This window comes from Propithecus coquereli, unplaced genomic scaffold (assembly GCF_000956105.1).
Source record: "Propithecus coquereli isolate 6110/MARCELLA unplaced genomic scaffold, Pcoq_1.0 Scaffold130, whole genome shotgun sequence".
Taxonomy (NCBI): domain Eukaryota; kingdom Metazoa; phylum Chordata; class Mammalia; order Primates; family Indriidae; genus Propithecus; species Propithecus coquereli.
In genome coordinates, this window is record NW_012137192.1 from 6,018,481 (window position 1) to 6,040,877 (window position 22,397).

A 22,397-nucleotide genomic window follows, 5' to 3' on the forward strand; every position below is an offset into this window, starting at 1 on the left:
GTTTGAGGATCCGGCCATCTAAAGCATGTGGGCCATGTGGCGAGGCAGCCCTTCCCTACTGGAAATGTCCCCACGTGGAGCCCAAGCGTCTGGCATGAGCTAGAAGGAGCCCAGAACACTGGGTGGCCGCAGCCCTCACGTAAGGGCACGTGCTCAGGTCCTGCATTCCGCCAGACGCCGCTCCACTGCCATCCGCTCCGAGGAGGCGCCACCTCGCTCTGCTTCAGCCGCAGCGAGCGCGTGTCCCCCGGGCGCGCCAGCCGTGCGCCCTAGCCGCTCGCCTGCGCCCGCGCCCCAGGTGCCCACTCGCTCGCGCGCCGCCCGTCCGCGCTTCGCCCGGGTGTCTCCCGCCCTCCCAGAGCCGCCTCGGGCCGCGGCCAAGGGTCCCCCACACCCCAGGGGCGGAGCGAGGCTCCGAGACGTCAGGGCGGAGAGCGAGCGCGGGGCGAGCGCGCCCTCCCGGCGGCTGCCCGCGGCCCACGTCCTCGGCTGGCGCGGCCGGCGGCGGCGGCGGCGGCGGGGACCCTGAGATGCAGTCAGCGGCCGCGCTGGGGCGCAGCCAGGCGGCCGGGCGGGCGGGGGCCAGAGGCTGAGCCGGGGCCAGCCCTCCGTGCGCACAGCTCTGCCCGCCGCCCCCAAGCGGATCCCCAGCCGCCCCTCGGCTCTCCCCCGGCGTCTAGCAAAGCCCCCCGGGGTGCCCATCAATTTCCTTGGGTGACTACAGCGTGTGTTTTGTTTTTCTTTCTTTTTTCCCCTGCCCGTGTGCCCTTCTCCAGGATGGCAGAGGCGGAATTGCACAAGGAAAGGCTGCAAGCCATAGCAGTAAGTCCACTTTCATTTTATTTTCTTGCTCTATTGTCTGGGGTGGAAGGGGACCCCGAGGGTTTCGGGGTGAGCGGCATTCCAGCACGGTAGCCGCAGGGCATGCGTTCCGGGGAGGGGAAAAGTCTGTCAAGGCTCAGCTATGCTGCTTTTTCTTTTCTACGGCTGTAGCTAGAAACCCCCAGGGCGCGCTTTGGGGATTTGACTGTGGAAGGTTGGCTTAGAAATAAGATGCTTGCTGCTGGGCTTTGGGGGAAGACTAAACAGAGGCATGGGGCGCGACTCCTGGAATATTATCACCCAGTGCTTAGGAATACGTTGACTTCACTCGCTGGAGAACGGAGAGCACGGTGACCCGGACGGTGGCTGCTGCCATCCTCTCTGTGGAAACCATCTGCCTGTTAAGTGAAAAACCAGGAGTCAGCTCCTCAGCCAGGCACGCGGTAGAACCTCCTCCCAGAAACCCGGAATGTTAGTTTTCCCTTCTCTTATATTGACAAGGGCACTGGCCAAGCCACCACCCTGGAGGGGTCTGGGGGCTTCTTACAACTGGGTCCTGGGAAAAATATTCCAAGAGAGCCTCCTTCTTATGGGTGTGGATTATCTGAAAACCTATTTTCAAAATACAAAGGAGCAACCAGTTTTGGCAAAGTTCATATGTACTTTCAGAAAAGCGTACCCATGTGCATCTTGGGTATAAAAAAGAACTCTCTGAGACTGCCTAGATTTGAGCAATCTTGCCCCAGTGTTGCCAACGATCCACAGATGTGGTATTTTTACTGGAGCCGCCACAGCTGGATTATATATTTCCTTTGTGGATGAGGGAATGATTACTGCTGCTGTATGAAATAATAACAATTAAAAGAGAAGGTCTGTTAACATATTGGCATAAAAGAATCTCCAGACATTTTCCACCTAAATACTTTTTTTTTCCTTTGTCCAGGAGTTCCCTGGAAACACATTCCAAATTTTTTGGAGAAATAGTGTGTAATGTTTTGGAAGCAAAGTATATTAAAGTGTTTTCAAAAGCCTTTTTTGGACAAATTCTTCATTGGGAAAATGCACACAAGGCCCTTCTTCTTCTTTTTTTTTTTTTTTAAAGAAGCATTTGATGTGGTCTCCATGGCTCTGAGACCCTCTTTCTCAGACTGCTCAAATCTGAAGCATCTTGGAAACTTTAACGCCGAAGAGAGAGATGTTTGTTGGCGATGCTGAAATGTTACGGTTTGCCTATTAGGCAATCTTTGAACTGGGTCCTCAGAACTCAGGAAGGCTGTCTTTGTCTTTTCTTTCCCTTTCTCCCTGCACATGTGTATCGATGGTTCATGAATGGTTTCTCAAGTTGGTGGCAAGGCAGTGTGGCCAGTATGTCACGAACTTGGTAAGAATGGAGATATTGAGTTATTGGTGCCATGTAGCTAGCGGGTGTTTTGTGTAAGCTGGATAATAGGCCGCTTTAACTGTTGACCAAGTGGCTGCTCCCGAGAGCACTCATTGGCTCCCATAGGCTGCCGCTGAAGGTTTCCAACAGTTGTCACATTTTCTGCCTTTGCACGGTCAGCTTTACTGGATGTCTGAGGAACAGCTGAACCCCATGAAAGGACTTGCTTTCCAAACATGGAGCCAGTAGCAGCTACTAGTGAGGCCGCCCCTTTCCAAGTGGGGTTGAGTAATCCCAGCAGAGGCCAAGTAGACTTTCAAGAAAGATCTAGGCAATCTTTGGGAATTCTCTTGCGTGTGTGAGAAGAATAAACACAACTATTCACTCATGCCTATTCAGTGGTGGAATTAAGTTTGTCCTGTGTAGCTGGGGAGCTGTGGATGATTCTTATGAATGTGTCGGCATTGGTGCACATTTACAGTTGGCCCTCTGTGTCTGTGGGTTCTACATCCATGGATTCAACCAACCTTGGATCAAAAATATTGGAAGAAAAAATGAATGGCTGTGTCTACTGAATATGTGCAGACGTTTTTTCTTGTCATTATTCCCTAAACAATTATAGCTTAACCAACTATTTATATAGCATTTACGTTGTGTTAGGTATTCTAAGTAATGCAGAGACGATTTAAAGTCCATGGGAGGATATGTATAGGTTATGTGCAAATACTATGCCCCCTTTTTTTTTTTTTTTTTTAGAGAGAGAGAGAGAGACAGGATCTCCCTATGTTGCCCAGGCTGGTCTCAAACACCTGGCCTCAAATAATCCTCCTGCCTCAGCCTCCCAGAGTGTTGGGATTACAGACGTGAGCCACCGTGCCTAGCCTATTATGCCATTTTATATCAGGGACTTAAGCATCCTTTGATTTTGGTATCCGAGGGGCATCCTGGAACCAATTCCCTAAGGATACCGAGGGATGCCTGTATGTTGTTGTCAGGGTAGATTTTCTAACAGTGACATCACTGTGTATGTGTGTGTGGAGTGGGCGGGGGTGGGGGGAACATGTGGCCCTATCAGTAAATGGTTTTGTGCCACGCTTTGGTCTAGTATACACTCTCCAAATTCGGCAAACCTTGCCTCTCTTCACCACTTTCCGGGAGTTCTCAGGGGACCTCAAGGAGCTCGCAAGCCTGCACCCCGAACCTGGTACTCCTGAAGTCCCTGGGGGTATGAGGGAAGAAGACAATGAGTTCTCTCATCTTCACCTACTTGGGCTCCTCTCTGAGAGGCAGGGCAGAGAGACTGGGACTTCAGTCTTCAGGGGCTTAGGCAATCTCATGGGCTGGTTGTAAGGTTTAGTTTGATGGAGGTAAAGCACCTGGCATGCAGGTATGCAGGTATTGAGGCAGAGCCCTCCATTCCTGTCCACACTGCTGCCTTCCTTGTCCTGGGGGTGGGCGAGTCAGAAGCAACATCTCTGAAGTGGAAAGAGTAGGAACAGCCTTCTTTTTTATCCTTTCCTTCAACTCTGAAGGTCACCGCCCCACCCAGCATGAGTTCCTCCACCCACTTCAGTCAGAGACAGGGATTGTGATTTGAGGATTCATTTGTCCACTGGTTCAGTGGATATTTATGGAGTGCTTCCTCCGGGAATGTACTGGCAACACTGAAAAGTAAGTGTTCCCAAGTTCCAACCACGAGAGGGAAAATTTCACCCTTGGCACACTTAATTTCTAAAAGGACAGAAGTCCTGTGACCTAAGATATTTGTCACATGATCTCTGTGGGATTTTTGCCCCAAAGGGAATGAAATACTTAGACACCAAAATGCTTTAATTGAAGTTGAGTCCAGAGACTAATCAATGAGAGAAGATGACTCTCATTCTATTTCCTGCCAATACAAGAGCAGGTCCATCTTTGACAACTCTCTCTACCGCCACCTGCTCTTTTCATCTGTAGGAATACTGCCCAAACTGTAAGTTTAGAACATAGCAAAATGCCTCTGCCGTGGAATGGATGTGAATGATAATCCCACAGAGTAATAATAATAATTGCTATTTATTGAACATTACACATTTAGCAAGGTACTGCATGAAGTGCTTCTTGTTTTTTCACCTACACTATAAACCGTTGTTTATAGTCTAATGGAGGAAATAGAAAAACACAGACAATTACCGTCCCTGCAAGTACTATGAAAATGAGTGCCCTGCAGGAGCACGTAAACCATCCTCAAGGAGTTGTGAAAACACTTCCCCAAAGAGGAGACGTTTGAGTAAGTTCTGAAGGTGGGGTAAAATAAAATATAAAATAACATCATAACCCTCCCAATTATCAAAAGGCATTTATTTATTTGTTGTTTGTTTATTATTTATTTGGAGCAGTTAGCGTGAGGAAGAGCAAGCCAAAAGCATGAAGTTCAGTCAGTAGCTAAAGGCACAAACTCAATAATGAGACTGAAATGCTTTTTCATAAGCATCATCTCATCGAATCCTGATAACAAGTTTACGAGGCAGGCACTACTATATTATCCATATTTTACAGATGATCAGGTTATAGAACTAGCCCAACATTAAACAGATAGTGTCCAAGCCAGGATTTGAACACCCACAGCAGGCCACTGAAGCCCCAGTTTTGACTACTGCCCTGAACTCCCACCCAAGATGGTGGCAGCGTCTCACACCTTTGCTACAAGCACTCTGCGCAGGTGGTTCCAGCAGCCTCCGTGTGAGCCCATGAGGGAGCAGCAGACTCGTTCCATGGCAGCGGGAAAGCTCAAGGCAAACCAGGAGGCCCCCATCCTTTTGAGAACCTTCCAAGCCTGGGTTCAGTGCATGGAAACACCCACCATAAACTTTAATCGAGTATGTAGCATTCCCATGGGGAAGAAGCTGTTGCGTCTCAGTGGAAACCAACTTTGGGGGAGGTTGTTATGTCTGCGCATCCGAGAGGAAGATAATCTTCCTTGGGCATGAGTAAGAATAACTAAATGTTATAGAGATCATCTTGGGCAAAAGCCCTAACAGCCACATGGACGAGGCTTCAGGCCAGCCCCAGGGAGAAACATGAGCATGTTTATATGTGCTAAAATATGAAATGCTATTTTAACCTATGCCTGTTCTTTAGAGAATTTCATCTTTTAAAAAGAACACACTCTGCAAAATAATAAAAATAATCTTTTGCATTTGTATAGTATTTGCCAATTTATGAAAACCTAGCACAGGCTACCTTAATTCTGAGGTGTGCAGGGCGGGTCTCAGGTGAGCATCCAGAAGTATCTGAGCTTACACCTTGAGAGGTGGAAGAGTTGTACTAAGTCCTAGTCTCTCCTGACTCCCAATTCCTTGTGCTGGTGGCACATCTAGCCTTGGAGGGATACTCTGATGTGGGCTGGAGCTGCCACTGGATCCTGCTGAGCTAAAATCCTCTGGCTGGGATGAGAAAGTGAGCTTGGGGGTATGTGGGCTTGGATGTGCCTCTATGGACTATCGGCTTCTTTAAACTCTCACCCAAAGGGTGCAGTTAGTGGGTTTATGGCTCTCACCTGATCCTGTTCTCTGCTCTGAGTAGTCTTGGGTATAGGTAGTTGGCTTAGGCTGGCTGTGCCCTGGGCTTACAGAGAAATATTTGTTGGCTTTTCACTGGATTCCTCTTTCCATGCCTCTTCTTGCTTTGGAGCATAAAGGCCTTGAGTACCAGGGTTGGAGTGTGGGGCCAGAAGCCAAGGAAGCCACCAGCCTGCTTTTGATCCGGACCTTTTAGATCGGCCTGCCTAGGCTGGGCAAAAGTTCTTGTTATGATTTACATATGATCCAGCCCAGCTTCTCAGGTCAGGGATCCCTCAGAGGGGTTAGAGACCCAAACCCAAGCCCTGTGACGCTATGATTCATGTGAGGACCATCCCCATATGTGTTCCTTGTGGACCTGTGCCATTGGTACACAGCTGGCAGAGGACTGGAGAGTTTAAGATGCTGGCTGTTCATCTGTTCTCTTCCGCTATCTCAGAGAGACAGATGACACCCTGCTTCTAAAATAACATGTTAAGGCCTAAAAAATCATTTACTTGGGATATTGGTGCTGAGGAAAGTTTCACTCCAGCTCAGTCTGCAGAGCTGCCTAGCAGATGGGTGACACTTTGGGCCCATTCAGGGTCATTGCTGGGTCTGGGAATGCCAAGGCAGGCCTTACACAAGCATGTGTAAGGGTCATACACCTCTCTGGCCACTTATTTGTACCTCTGAGTATTTTAGGCTTTAGCCTGTTGGGACAAAGAGCAGCTGCTCTGGCAAACTTCAAAGTGTCCTGAGAAATAGAGCAGTTATCATTTTTAAAAAGTCATCATAAAAAAAGCTAAGCAAGGATTGTGGATTATGGCTGGTAATATTTAAAAAAAAAAACAGGGGTCAGTAGATATGCTTCTGCATTTCTTTGGGGGCTACTCAACACTTTGGGGACCACTGCTGTTGGTTCTTTCAACTCCCCACATTTCATCACTGATCCCTTTTGGGGATGTCGATCGACTTGCTTGGCAGTGAGAGTTGGTCACGTGGTGTGAAATTGGCTGACACAGCAAACGGGCACTGATATGTACGGAGAGGGGGTCCCAAGGGCTGTCAGTGCCTCACACAGTCTGGCAGGGTAGTTAGGAACATGGGTTCTGGTGTCAAAAGGGCCTGGCTCAAGTCCTGGCTTTTCCATTAGTATGTGCAGAATGTCATCGTACCTTGGTTTCCTCATCTGTGAGATGAGGATAATGGTCGTACCCACTTGATGGAATTGTCATGAAGGTTATTTGAGAGATATCATGGGAAATGCTCAGAGCAGGCATGCAGTAAGCACTCATAAAGGTGTCCTGTTTATAATAAGCAAATCAACAAGTCATAACTCAGGCATCTGTAGACACAAAGTGGATACAAAGAGTGAAAGGTAAATTCTATTAACTTCTACATTTTTGCTAAACTAGGAAATTTGATAAATACTAAGAAATCAGATAAAGATAGTAGCTACTGAGAGTTTTCAAAGCATAAGGATAGTAATAATCATAATGAAAAAGATTGTTTGTAGTGGGCAGGAGTCGCAAACTCAAAAGGCTCCAGGGGCCAGCATGCAACATAAATGAGGGACACAGGCTAAGAGGAAGGTGTTAGCACCTGGGGAGCAGATGCCATCTCTCAGGTAAGAAGCAGTTAACTTATGCCATGTGAAAATGTGGGTCCTGTGTTGCTACATCAACTCTTTTTTAAGTGAAGCTAGAAATCTGATTTATTAAGTGGGAAATCTCCCATTTAAAAAGGAATAATATCAGCTAGTTTAAAAACTTTAAAAAGATCTGTGGTCACAACAGGTCGACATTTTGTGACCTTTAGATGTTGGTGGAGCTTTGAACTCTTGCCTTATGCATTGACTCATGTAGATTTCATAAGGATACTGTGCTGTAGTCCTATCAGCACCCCCTAGATCTTTCATACTGTTGCAATATCAGGTTGCATTCTCACCAGGGCTTTGTGAATCAGGTGTCCAAATGTTTGGATCGTTGGAAGAATAGTGCTTTTTTGCTATAGCTTTTGACGTTAAATGAGCCCTTGCAATCACTGACATCATTGTAACTCAGAATACTCACATCTAGGTAGGTGATTGCTCTCTAAGTTAACAGAAAAGTCTGAAAGACAATCAGCACTTTGATGTGGGAAGTTCCTGTTATTATAGAAGAATCTTTAAGAACCTGTACTCAAGGTATGCAAATCTGATATGCAAATCCAAACCCATCTCACATCAGCCAGGATATTTGGGATGATCCGTATTTATTATGAGCCTCAAGTAATAGACAATGTAGGGAGACTCTGCTGAGCTCATGGCTTATGACAGGAGCAACTGCCATTTGACATAGACTTTTTCTTGTGAGTTATGGTGTAGAACAGTGATTCTCAAACTTTAATTCATTGGGATCACCTGGACGGATTCTTAAAACACAGATTTCTGGGCCACACTCCCAGAGAGTCTGATCCAGTAGGTCTGGGGTGGGGCCAGAGAATTTGCATCTCTAATGAGTTCCCAGGTGATAACTGTTCCCAGCTGCAACTGCTGTTTTTGTGGGACGCACTTTAGGAACCACTGGGTGAAGTGGTAGGAGATCAATAGTAAAGAAAGATTATGGTCCTGATAAGTGTCACATGCCCATTGTGGTATGCCCAAGAATTTGTGAAGTATGTATATTTTGAAGAGGTGAAATGGAATAAAAGACCAAATTCACTCTTAATTAGTGAGAGGCTTAAATATATATAGCCAAGTTTGAAAATGATGCAGTTATGTTCTTCTCATATCAGGTGACTGATCAAGAGGAGGTCTTTGTCTTGGGAACTTGCTTTAATCTATTTAATTAAAGTGACATTTCTGTCTGTTGGTCACTTTAGGACACCTGTTTGAAGAATTTGCCAGGGATTGGCTGGGCAGGTTGGGAGAGTTTGCCTGGGACTGGCTGGGAAGGTTGGGAGGGTTTGCCTGGCATTGGCTGGACAGGTTGGGAGGGTTTGCCTGTGATTGGTTGTGTGGGTTGAGAGGGTTTACCTGGGATTGGCTGACCAAAATTATAGGATAGGAGACCTTAGGGAAACACCTCAGTGAGACAAGAAGTCATGCAATGGAGAAGAAATCCAGCCCCACAGTGAGAGCCCCCTTGAGAAAGCTGTGCCATACGTATGATGGTGCTATAGATGCAGAAGTCCCATAGCAGATCAGCCAGAAAAATCTGGTGGCACCTTCTCCAGCCTGCAGGTGCTGATTCCCAGTGCGGCTGCTTCTCAGCAGGCAATTCTAGTAGGAGCTCAGGATGAGCAGCAACTGGTGCTCCTTTACTTAATGATGGTTTGCAATCCTCCTAAGCCAGTCCGTGTGTGCACAAGTGCAGCTTGTCCTGGGCATACCAAAGAGGAGTTTATTCTCCCAGGGATGCCATGTAGGCTTCCCTCACCCTTCTGTGTACCATTCATTGTTTCAACCAGCTCTTCAGTCTTGGAAGAAGTCAGCCTCACCCAGCATCCTATTTGTCTTAACACAAAGCACAGAGGCAGCACTGTGCTGGATGCAGCCTAGGAGAACGTGGATAGACCGTGAGTGACGGGCCGCACAGCACAGGGGACTTGGTAGAGGAAAGGCCACTCATGAGCGCTTTGGATCTGGGAGAACACCACACAGCTGAGACCTATTTCTGACAGGAAATGCCGGCGGGAGCAGAGGGTGGTGTGGGGCAGCACATGTTGGAGCTACATATGCCCTTGGTTAGTTATTATCTCAGTATTTTTCATTAGTTTCATGTTGAATTAAAATGTTCAAAAGGAGAGTATTAAATACACACACAGAGAGAGACAGACACAGAGAGAAGACTACAGCTATTTACATAATGCTTGAACGTGTATTTAAAATCCTCCGAGATAGTTTTTGACCCTAGTATCAGTGTTTCTATAGCATCATAGGAGCTTATCTAGCAGAAAGGAATAGGGAACCTGGTACCTTTCTTTTGTATAAGCTGGAAGGGGAAAGAAAATCCATATGAGGCCCCGAGATAAAAGCCCCAGCTGGAGATGAAAAGGCCATGGGCCAGACCTCAGAACACATCTTCGTGTTCATCATCTCCCCTGCGGCAGCCTGTTTCATTACCCTGCAGGCTTTGGGCTCTAGACAGTGTGTGCACTACCAAATATCTTGAAGACATTTGTAAAACCTACTCTTACTTTTTTTGCTGGAAAAAAAAAAGCCATTATACTGGTTTACTCACTATTCTAGGTGGGTGGGATTTTTTTTCCCCCTCTGCTAAATTATAACCAGTCATCTAAGTATTCACTTTATTTTTAAATTCAGGGCTGAAACTCAAAACTTTGAGGGTTACCAAAAAATGTTATTCTTAAGAGAAAAACACATGCTTGAAAACTTAACCCCTTTGGTGGTAGGCAGGAGATTTCCTTTTTCTGAGTTTGAGTGCTGATGTCCACAGCTTTGAGGCCAGTGAATACCAGATGGGACTCCAGGATTTGGGCAGCAGTGACAGTGTGTGTGTCCTGCATGTGACATGACAGAGAAGTCAGAATTCAGGAAAGGTGCCTCTTGGCTGAGTGACATGGAGTCAATCCTGTGGCTTCCCCCAGGCTCCTGGTTGGTCTTAAACACTGAGCTTTTACTGCCTGACTTGTCATCTTGGGCTGATAATACTTGCTGCCTTTAATGGGGTGGGAAGTGCTTTGAAAATTCCCTTGCTCCAGTGGAACTCTGAGACATATCTCAAAAGCTCAAGGCTAACACGAATGGTCCTAAAAAAAAATCCTGCTTATCCAGGTAAGCAGAAACACACTCTAGGATAGCAATGCTCCCATCACAGGTGTAGCCTGCTTTTCCAGGGCAGATGCAGGCAGCCTTGTTCATGAACATCGATGCCTGAGCTTTTGCATTCAAAAGTTAGTGCTATTAATCAAATAAAACTCACAACAGAGCCCAGATGACATTTAACAGTACACAGGATAAGTTTGGAGGGTGTGAGTCAGAAGACAGAGAAGGTTCTGGGGGCAGCTATAGAATGTCCTCTCTAATCCTCCCTCCTTCTAGAAATACGACTCCGGCAGCCTGAGCACTCCCCATCCTCATTCACACTGGAGTAAGGGCAATAGATGACAGATCAGTATAGGATGTGATGGGGAAAATGAAGAGAAAATATTGGCTCTGAAAACAGGGAGAAGAGGAGGCGAAGGTGAAAGGAATTTCAATTGCTCGATGACCTGCCTTTCCGCCCTCATCTCTCTCTGTCTTGACTTGCGCCTACTACTGCCTCTGGATGGTTCTAGCTCCGCAACCCCCCTAGTCTGGGTCCACAGAGAAAAGCTGGAAGCAGCCTGGCCTAGCAGGGGAGAGGGCCTTTTCCAGGCTTCCCCAGCAGAAGTGGGTCACCCTCCTGTAGGGAGACAGGGCACCCCAGGTTTCAGAAAGCAGAGGGAAAGAGGGTAACTTCATCCTATAGCTTTTCTTCAGGGGAGGGAGAGAGGCCTCCTGGTTCCTGAGAGCATCCATGTGCCAGACACCCTGCGGAATGCCTTTCATTAGGGGTCAAGACCCCAGATGTGGACAGGTGCCAGGCTGGCATGGCTGAGCTTTTGGGACTTTTGGTGGCCCAGGGGGGCAGGCTTCTGAGGGGCAGGCAGCAGTCAGCTCCAACTCATTGGTACTTTGTGGGAATACGGGCCCAGGATCGTCTACTTTTTCAAGAGAACATGGAAATCCAACTTTTGAGGGAAGTCTGTTGATGTTTAAATGCTCACAACAATTTAAACACTGTGTGGCCAAACCAAACATAGCACAGATTTTAGCACAGTATGGGCTGGATTCATGCCCTGTCTCAACCCCCTCTCCCTCCCCTCCCCCAGCCTGGGCCACTAGTTTTCCACTTCTGCCTCTCACAGCTTATATATTTTTTAGTTTAACTATAAAACCAGTAATATGTAGGTGTGGGTGTGGGGTGGGGTGGGTACGGATTGAAGCCAAGTGAGATGTAGATACATTTAGGTATGTTTGGGCAAATTGGTGGGATGGGTTTGCCAGAAACCCATTTATAATAGAAGCAAGGGCCCTCTGGGATCCAGACCCTATGAGAAAACCACAGTCTCGGGTCAGAGTCAAGGATGCTATTTAAATCAGTTCCTTATCTGGCATGCTGGGTGAACTATGAGTTCTCTCTAAGAAGTAAAAACTGCAAGCACTCTTTAAAAAAACAAATTTAATTAACATGGAGTGAAATTGACTTTTTTGATGTATACTTCTCTGAATTTTAACATTTGCATGGATTTGTGCAACCACCAGCACAGTCAGGATACAGAATAGTTCCATTACCCCAGAAACTCCCCCTGGGAAGCCTGTTTTTTAAACTCTGTTGAACACTGGAATGTAAGTAGTTCTGTGTGACCCCACCTTGCACCCTGACTTTGAGGGCTCTAAGAATCAGTTAGGGGTAGAAGGGTTGACCAGCACAGCAAACTGGAGTTCCCAGTCATTGGTGGGGAACTGTTCATAATGAGCACTCCCCCCTATACTTATAGCACAAGTTTTTGTTTCTTCCCAGTAAATACCTTCCGCTCCAGCCTGGGTCATCTTTTCACTCTCCCCTATTTTGGTTGTCACTTTTAGCAGCTAAAAATATAGGATGCCCAGTGATCACATGGGACATATTTATGCTAAATATTTGTTATTTATATGAAATTCACATTTCACTGGACGTTCTGTATTGTGTCTGGCAACGCTTCACATACATGCCACATTCTCAACCGATTTCAGAACCCACTTCTTCTAAGTCTGTGTTTCGCTCTTCTGTTGTTGTGAGGGTGAAGATACTCTTTGATTTTAAATATCAGCATTTATAGGGAGATGGGGCATGTTTCGAAAGGGTAAGAATGCCCTCTTAATACATTAATGGGTTTTCAAGTAATGTTCTGTGACCAACTGGTCACATCCTTTCTGGAGAACAAGAAATGATCCAATGTGTGCTTAAGGAAGGAGGACACTTGGTTCAGAAATTGGTTCATTTCCCAGCTTCCCTCCACCCCTCTTCTCTGGCCCAACCTTTGAAAAACGCAAAACTGCAAAGACTAAACAAGGAGATTGTTCACACTGGGTGAGTTTAAAAATAACGTTGGAATGCTAGCCTTCAGCAAGCCATATATCTTCTCCTGCACTGAGCAAGACGGTGCCTTGTGGCAGGTAGTAAATGAGTCACACAGTGGTCACAACCAAATCCTTTCCAGCCTGGATTCTTTGGTGGAAAGTGGAGCAATGGTTGGTTTATCTGTCTTGTTTGTTTTCTTATTTTTCTGTTTTACTTGTGTGATTTTGGAATCAACAACAAGACAAGAAGGAAAATCAATCTTAGATAGCATCTTCAGAATGAATTGGAAATTGCAATTTTGGGTTTAGGCCAGGGGCCAGCAAATAATAATAGCCCACTGACCAAATGTGGCCTGCAGCCTCTTTTCATAAGGCCTGTGAGCAATGCATGATTTTTATATTTTTAAATATTTGGGAAAAAAATCAAGAAAATAATATTTCATGACACATGAAAATTACATGAAATTCAAATGTCAGTGTCCATAAAAAAAGTATTATCACAATACAGCCATGCCTGTTCATGGATGTGTTGTCAATGGCTGAGTTAATGCTATAACAGCAGAATTGAGTAATTAAAACAGAGATCATATGGCCTATAAAGCCTAAAATATTTACTGTCTGACTGTTTAGAGAAAATCTTTGCTCCCAGCTCTCTAGATAGCGTATTTCTGTGGTTGTATTTGTGATTAAGGCTGTAGGAATCTTTTAGCTAAAGAAATAACTGTTGCCTCCTTGCAGACAGTCCAGAACAATAAAGCATCTGAACATCCTTTTCACTGTTTTCTGGGCTACCATGATGAGCAGTTTATTATTTACTGAAGAACTGGCATGTGAGATTTGCCACTATAGAATTTTCTCATTATAGTCTTGCTATCCAAACCAACTGCATGTTGTTTTCTTTTGAAAACCAGAAAATCTGATCTCTTAGAAGTATTGGTTTGGCCTGTCTAAAAATAAGTCCATACCTTTAAAACCATTTTTTCTATTGACAGGGACTGAGGGTACAGGGGAAGCACTGCAGATTTTCCAGATGAAGTTTCTTCATTCCCTAGAATTTTCCAGAACCCTCACTCTGCTCTCTCAGGGAACTTTAAAGGTGAAGTGTCAGACTAAAGGTCAGAGAACACACGAGCCACATACCCGAGTGCAAGCAGGGAGCCAGTGAGGAGTGGTTTGTCGCCAGCCGTCAGTGTTTGTCAGCCACTGGTTTGCGCAACAGTGACTGCCGAGTAAAAGCTGCCAATGGCCAGTGCTAGCAGGGTCCACCATGGCCTCTCTGAGTCATTAAGTGCTCTCTTTCTGCCCCCCTTCCATTTCTTATTCAAAAGGGCTGGCTGCAATTTTGAGTCTGGTCTGCCTGGAAATTTCCAAAGGGACTTTGGTGCCTTAATAAATATTTTCAAATTGCCCAAGGTTTTGGGAGATAGCAGAGCCATCATTGTGAAATCGGGTTAAAAAATGATTAATACAGTACTTGGGCTGGCCCTATGAGCATACTGGAGTGAACATCGTTGTGGACACTCACAGATGCTCACTGCAGATGGACGGCTTTTACTGTTCTGGTCATACATATGCTTGACCCTGAAATTCTCTAGACGGGCTACTTATAAGCAGCTGCTTGGAGAATGGGAAGCCAAGCATGTCGTGTAGTGTTTCTCAACTGTGGTACTGTTCACAATTCTGACCAGATAATTCCCTAGTGTGTGTGGGGGGCGGGAGGGGCTGTCCTGTGCATTACCATCCCTGGTCTTCTGGTAGCATCTCCCACTCCCCACTGTGATAATCAAAAGGTTCTGTCCCTTGGGGGACAAAATAATCCCTTTTGGAAACCACTGATGTAATGTAACGCAAGGGTTACCTGACCAAATGTATTTCCCACACTTTCATCATTAGGGATTCATTCCTTTAAACCTCAAAGGCTTTATTTTCTAGAACTCCCCATGAGAATACAAATTTCTCAAAAAAGGTAAAGCCTCAAGTGTGGGATGACAGATGTCATCGCTTATGTCAGCTCTGATGGCTAGTGGCCACCTATAGTGCTGTCTTGGAAAGTTATTTTTTTTTTTCTTTTTTTGAGACCGGGTCTCACTCTGTTGCCCAGGCTAGAGTGCAGTGGCATCATTTTTTTTTTTTTTTGAGACCGGGTCTCACTCTGTTGCCCAGGCTAGAGTGCAGTGGCATCATTTTAGCTCACTGTAACCTCCAGTGCCTGGGTTCAAGTGATCGTCCTGCCTTAGCTTTCCAAAGTGCTGGGATTACAGGTTTAAGCCACCACACCTGGACAGGAAGCTCTTTGAAGCTGCATTTGTGCTGGGGAAAAGAGACCATGATAGATTAGAGCAGTCTCCCGTGGGCAGGAGATGAGGGAGTCGCCATACATGCATAAGGAGCCTTCTTACCTAACATCTCTGCAGAGATGCATTAGAGTCAGGCCTTAGCCTGGCGCTGTAACTTAGCCTACCTGCTGCCAGTGCACCATTTACACGGGTCCCTGCGTGCTTTGTGTATTTGTTAGGGCAATTCCCTAGCAGGCTCTAGAAAGATGTCTTGAGGACAGGGCACCTTTTTAAAATCACAGAGTGCTATCTGGGCTAGCGGAGGTGCTGTAGCCTGTCCATGGGAATAAGAGGCAGGGGGAAAAAAAAGAGACAACATAGAACTTCCTGTCTCTCCCCGAACTGATCATAAACTTCTTGAGGACAGTGACTGTGTCATATTCACCATTGTCTATTTACTGCCTTCCACAACACGTTTTGCACAGTGTCAAAGCCAGTTTAGTGACTTTTAGCAGAGTTCGTAACCTGTTTTGTATCTTGGACCCCTTAGCGATCTTGTGGAGTCTGTGATCTCTTCTCAGCATCATGCTTAAATGCACAAAATACACAGGACTAAAAAGATAACCAGTTATACTGATATACAGTCAGCAAAATATTAGAGAGCTTTGTTAGATAGCATGGTTTTTTATTATAATATTAAATAAAATCTAGTAGCAGAGTTCGTAACCTGTTTTGTATCTTGGACCCCTTAGCGATCTTGTGGAGTCTGTGATCTCTTCTCAGCATCATGCTTAAATGCACAAAATACACAGGACTAAAAAGATAACCAGTTATACTGATATACAGTCAGCAAAATGTTAGATAGCATGGTTTTTTATTATAATATTAAATAAAATCTAGTGGCAGTTTTCATGCATACTCTAATTTCAAATTATTGATGAACCTAAGGATATTTTGAGCTATCTCCAACAGTTATAATGAGATATTAAAATATCTGCGGTTTCTACTTATGACCAAGTCACGAGTACTAATGATATCCTGGGGCTTGTGCTTACATTCATAACCAAAGGCAACACTAAATTTTAACCAGGGGCCAGTGAAAATAACCTGTAACTGGGTGCCCCGAATTCTGGCTTATCCTCAAACTCCCTGAATTCTTTCTTTCTCTTGTAACTGGGTCCCTGCTTTGATGGCTCCCTTCTTCCCCTTGCCTGACGCTGCCTCAGCCACCTTCTTGGGGCGCTTCTCCAGCAAATTTCTCCTCTTCTACATTCCTTTCCTACCTCTCCCAGCTGGGTAGTGGCCTTGGGCTCCCTTCTCAGTTCTCACTCAGCTCAGCAGGGGAAGGGAAGCACCCGGCCCCAGCTCAGGGTTACCCGGAGCTTAAGAGGAGAGAGAACAGTTGATGTGTCACAGATGCCCACCAAATGCTTCTTGAGTAGACCCATTTGCTTTGACAACTTTGCCTTATAATAAGGGGCTGCTGTTGGCTGCTCAGACTGTGTTTGAGATCAGTCCACTCTTGTTGTCTCCCCTCCACATGAACAGCTTCCAGAATTTCCAATTTGAGCTTGAGCTTTCAGTCTGGTTTGCCCCGTTCCTGGAGCCCTGCTGACTGCAATCTTCTCCCTGTCTGACCTCAGAAGCAGCAGTGAGACTGGTAGCATCTTTGACCAGCAGTGACCTGCCGCAGGCATCTGGCCCTGAGTTGCTTTGCAGAAGCAGTCACCGGCCCCATTGCACACCTTGGCTCTGGACCACCAGGGCAGGGGCATGGCAGCCGAGGAATTCATTATTGTCACAAGTGAATTTCATAATAAACAAACAAACAAAAATGGGCCATCTCTAGTTCTGTTCCGTGTGAGGCATTAAGGTCACCAGGTTCCAAAGTGTCCTGAGTGGAGTTAAACATCTGTGGTTTTCACCACAGGAACACATCAGGGTTCTCCCCAGTTTGGACTATGGTGATGTTTCCAGTTCTTTTTACCCCTGGATTGTTATAAAGGGTCTGTATTAGTTTCCTAGGGCTGTTGCAACAATGCGCCGCAACGTGGGTGGTTTAAACAACAGAAGTTTATTGTCTCACAATTCTGGAGGCTAGAAGTCTGAAATCAAGATGTCAGCTGGGTTGGTTTCCTCTGAGGGCTGTCAGGGAGGGATCTGTTCCAGGCCTCTCTCCTTGACTTGTAGATGGCTGTCTTCTCCCTGTGTCCCTTCACATCAATGTGTATCTGTCTCTGTGTCAAAATTTCCCCTTTTTATAAGGACACCAATCACATTGGAATAGGGCCTACCCTAGTGACATAATTTTAACTTCATTACCTCTCTAACGATCCTGTCCCAGACACATTCTGAGGTACTAGGGCTTAAGACTTCAAAATATCTTTTCTGGGGGACACAATTCTATCCCTTAACAGGGTACCCGTCTGTTGTCAGGTGGTACCTGCAACTCACAGCAATGGCCTTTTGTACCCTACTCTGCTTCTGGCTATGGCAGTAGAAATTGTGTCCCAAGGGAAATGGCCCAGGGGCCTGTAAGTAGCCGGTGCCATTTGTCATGAATACCTCAAGTCTCTGCCCTTTCTTCACACCCAGGTCTTCCTTTTTGGCACCCAGGACCCTCAGTATCTCATAACCATCTGTCTATAGTCAAAGCCTTCTGTCTGGAAAGGCATAGAACAGCATTTCACAGAGGTGTAATGACTATTAAACATTCCCTCTCCAACCCCAAGTCAGTTAAAAACATTGGGCAAAGCTGTCAACTACATCACAGGGACTCAGAATGTCACTTCGGCCACCCTTGGTCCTGTCTGTGTTTTGTTCAGGACCCTAGGTTGTGCTGCTACTCACCATTGGTAATAAACAAAACACTCCTCATGGGTTCACAGCTATTTAGAGTTTACAGAATTCTCTCACTTTCATTATCATGTTTGAGCATCAACAGGAAGCAGAAAGAGTATTATTTTCTGCATTTGATTTCAGAGAAAACAGAAGCTCAGCTGAGTCATTTGTCCAAGATCATACAGGGCTATGGCTAGAGCCCATATCACCCACGCCTGTATGCCAGTTCTCTTCCCACCACTCCAGTCCACCTTGCTGCCCTCTGTCCCCAAGGTCCCCATCACATGGTCCATGTGGCTTGAATCTCAAAGACTCATGGACCCCCTTGGTCTGCTCCGGGGCCTGATTCTAGGCCCTCTTGCCCAAGAGGGCAAAAACTAGGCTAGGCCTGGTGAGAGTGGCCAGGGCAATAGTATTCTTTGTTCCAAGTGAGTGTTTAGCCAAAAGAGGAGCATGAGCAAAGTGACAAGGTTTTTGACAGAGCAGAGCCAGGAAGTGACATGAAGCTTGGAGTGGCTGGAACATGCTGAGAAATGAAGCTAGTGGGAGGGGGCACTGGATCAGGAAGACCAGGAGTGCCAGGCGGGGCAGAGACTTGTTCCCATGGGTGGCTGGGAGCCACTGAAGACCTATGGTTTATCAGAGACTGCTCTGGTGGCAGAGTGGAGGCAGGGTGAGGCAGGGAGCTGCTCCGTCCCTGAGTGCCCATCCCTGCCAGTCTGGTACATTCCTGAAGGCTTCTGGGGTGGCTGTCCGTTCTTTCCATGCAGAGTTCACTGTTAGCTGTTACAATTGTTTAAATCATTCTTTTTGTACTGTAATCCAGAAGCAGTTTCTTCACCAACTTCAGCTGAAAGCCTATAGCTGATGGAGAACCAATTTCGAGTTTGGAATATGAAGGCTATTTCTGGCCTTTGACATCCTGTTCAACTTTCAGAGGAGCCTGGGACTAAAGGGGTGACTCAGTCTCTGAGCTTATTTTTGGGGAAAGCTAAGAATTCAGTCTGGAGCCACTCAGATTCCCCACTGCCTGCCGTGCAGAGTGTCCTCTTGGGGCGAGATTGCTGGAATGAGATTGCAGAAATGCTGTGTTTATCATCAACTGATTGTTTTCCAGCACCTCCTACGTGCAGTGTGGGGTTTACTGATCTGAAAAGAGGACAGGGATCAACATAAACGCACTTTTAAATCAAAGGACCATATTTCAGGGCATTTACATTTGAAAACTAATTTTAGGGCCAAAGAACTAATATCATAAGAGCTCCTGTGACTGGGCATTTAATACATATTACGTGTCATGGTTGACGTTACTGAGCAGTGGTTGTACTTGAAGAAAAATATATCTGTCGTTTTAGCTTTATTTTTCTCTGTATTTTCTCAAAATAGAATCTTTAAAAAAATCCAAAGAGGGTTTTGTTGTTGTTGATTTCCACAGATCTATTTATAATCTTTTGTTACCTAAACACTTGTAAGAAATGGTGCATTCAATACAGTTTCCTTTTACAGTCAGTGGAGACTCGGTTCTTTAATAGGGGATCCTAACCACCTTGGTGGGGAAGAATGACATTTTAGGACCCAAAGCCTTGATGTGGACAACTGGCTTACATGTCAGTGTCCATGGTGACAAGTGGACGATGGGGACCGAGCCTGTAGAACTCAAGGAGTACAGCAGTAAAGCTTTGAAGTGGCCCAGGCCGATTCATACAGCAGGATGGCGAGGTGGGGTCAGGGATGTGGAGGGAAGGCTGAAGAAGCAAGTTGATGGGCAGATTCTGGGGTTACATACACAGCTTCAGTTGCTGTGAAACATTTCAGCTTGGCAGGCAAGCCTCTTGTCCTAAAAGTACAGCAGCATCTGGGGCTGTGGGCTCCAACAGGGAGAAAGGAGTTCCTAACAGCAAGCTCAGATAGGAGACTCTGAAAGACAACCCCAGGGATGGTGGTTAAAGGAGAACCAAGGACCCAGCCATGCAGCAGAATGAGATAGAAATCAGTCCAGGAGGAAGTCCATGGACAATATCTAAAACAGGAACATCAAGAAATAATAGTAGAAGGCCAGCTGCTGTGGCTCATGTCTGTAATCTCAGCACATTGGGAGGCCAAGGCAGGAGGATCACTTGAGGCCAGAAGTTCAAGACTAACCTGAGCAAAAGCGAGACCCCTTCTCTACAAAAATAGGAAAATTAGCCAGGCGTCATGGTGTGCACCTGTAGTCCCAGCTACTTGGGAGGCTGAGGAAGGAGGATCCCTTGAGCCCAAGGGTTTGAGGTTGCAGTGAGCTATTGTGACACCACTGCACTCTACCTGAGACAACCAAGTGAGTCTCTGTTTCAAAAAAAAATAATAAAAAAGAAAGAAACAAGAAAAAAAGAGAAATAGTAGTAGAAATGTATTGCTTAGAAATATAGAGGGAACCATGGCTTCTTCATGAGTCTAGGTTATTGAGCTGAAACGAGGTTGGACTGTTGAAATGTGTGGAAGGTGGCACATAGGGATCACCAACACAGTGCATTCAATAAAAATAAAACCTTTTTACTTTACTGAAAAAAAAGAAAAAGCAGAAAAGCAAGCTCAGGCCAGCAGCTTTTGGAGGCTTGTCAGCATGGAGCAAGACATCAGTCACAGGCCTGGGCCTTAGGGCCAGGGCTCCAGGACCTGGGAGTAGATGGGTCACTCTGAAATCTGGTTATCAGAACTGAGGCCAGAGGCCAGGACAGAGCTGGACCAGCTGCCCCGCTGTTATTGAGGAGTGTGTGCGTGTGCGTGCGTGTGTGTGTGTGTGTGTGTGTGTGGGGGACAGGGAACTACCTCTACTTATATCCTCCCTGTGTGATGCTAGGGTTAGTGAATTGACCTGGAGTGGTACTTGGCCTGCAGGAAGGTGATAAAAATGGATGTGTGGTAAGGAATTGGGCCAGCAAGCAACTTCTAGTCTCACAAACCTTCACCTGGACTAATAAGAGGGACCATTGGGAGATAAGATACTCCCCAGATCAAGCTCCTAATGAGTGGATCATTTCTAACTGACCAGCTGGGCATACCCATGACAATGAACATCCCCCCAAAAATGACATTGACAGTCAAAATGCCATTTTGGGGGGTCCATGCATGTAAATACATATACTCCATGTATTCTTCTCACTATGGGAGGGAGCAAGAAGGCTCTGAAGGTGTTTCTTCGAAACCACATAGTAATCCTCGTCTTAATTTTAGCCTCTTCTGGCCATCTGAAGTGGAATTGTGACTAACCTGATACTGGGTATTCAAGACAGAGCAAGGCTGGCTTCGTCAGCACATGACCTCTGCAGTCAAATAGGACTCCCACTTGGTTAAATGCTCCATGGCCATCTTGAAGTCTTAGTAATTTTTGAACAAGGGGCCTTGCATTTTCATTCTGCCCTGGGCCCTGTGCAGTTTGTAGCCAGCCCTGAGTTGTCACAGACACCAGGCCTTTGCTGTGTCAAACTTATATGGAAAAATAAAAATGTAAGTTAGAGCACATAAATAAACCCCCAAATTTCAGTGGTTTAACTCTTTTGAAAACATTTCCTGTTATTTAACAGTCTAACACGGGCATTCCTTGTCAGTGGACAGCTCTCCTCCATGTGGTGGCTCAGGTCCCTACTACTTGTGACTCCGCCATCTCCCAGGGCCACAGAATCCTTTGCCTCCGGCCTGTCAGAGGAGAAGGAGAGGAGGGAGAAGGTACATGCACTCCTTAACTGCCTTGGCCTGGAAGCGACTCACATCACTTCCTCTCACAGTCTGGAGAACTAGTCGTCTGTCTGGCCATGGGTAGGTGCAAAGGAAACTGTGAAACTTGGTGCCCGAAGGAGTGGCTGCTTTCCAGGGATGCCTCCATCCTATGGGAAGAAGAGCACACGTTTAGGTGGATCGTTAGCTTTCAGTGCCACATAGATCCTCCACGATAGGAACCTTGGGGAAAAAGCAGGCATCTCAGTGCAGACCAGTGTATGTGGATACGGAAGGGGAGGACTCCAGGTCTTTTTAGCACACAGGCCATTCTCTTAGCCTCATCAGTTAGGAATTGTTTTTAAGGACGATTGCAAGTTCTAGAATAGGGAGAAACTAGAACAGAGTAGTCGGTGTTTGTTTGCTTGCTTGCTTATTTATTATTTCGAATAATAGATTTCCAAGGAGAAAAAAAGAAATGCTACCATGTTAAAATGTACACATCAACTGTTAAGATGCGTTGCCGTTTCAATAACATTATAATGTAGGGAAAAATACAAAAGCATACCATAGAATTAAGGAAATCTAGTAATAATTGTCACCATGTATTATTGGTTTAGTCATTTTCCACAAACACTTTTGTTGGCTTCATGAAGTCCCATGGTAATGCTCATAGTGGGGTGGCCACCTGTTGGTATTACACTTGGATCTGGTAGATTCTCCCTGATCATCTGAATCAAAATGCTGTTACCCTG

General features: G+C 46.0%; 1 protein-coding gene across 1 annotated transcript in view; it reads left to right on the forward strand.

Moving 5' to 3' along the window:
* The first annotated feature begins 665 nt into the window (after positions 1-665).
* Positions 666-22,397, forward strand: part of PALM2 (paralemmin 2) — a 134,389-nt gene continuing 112,657 nt past the window's right edge. Inside the window, exon 1 of the mRNA XM_012638553.1 lies at positions 666-822. Within this exon, the coding sequence (XP_012494007.1) occupies positions 778-822 (45 nt within the window). The 5' untranslated portion in view covers positions 666-777. The remainder of the gene's footprint in view (positions 823-22,397) is intronic.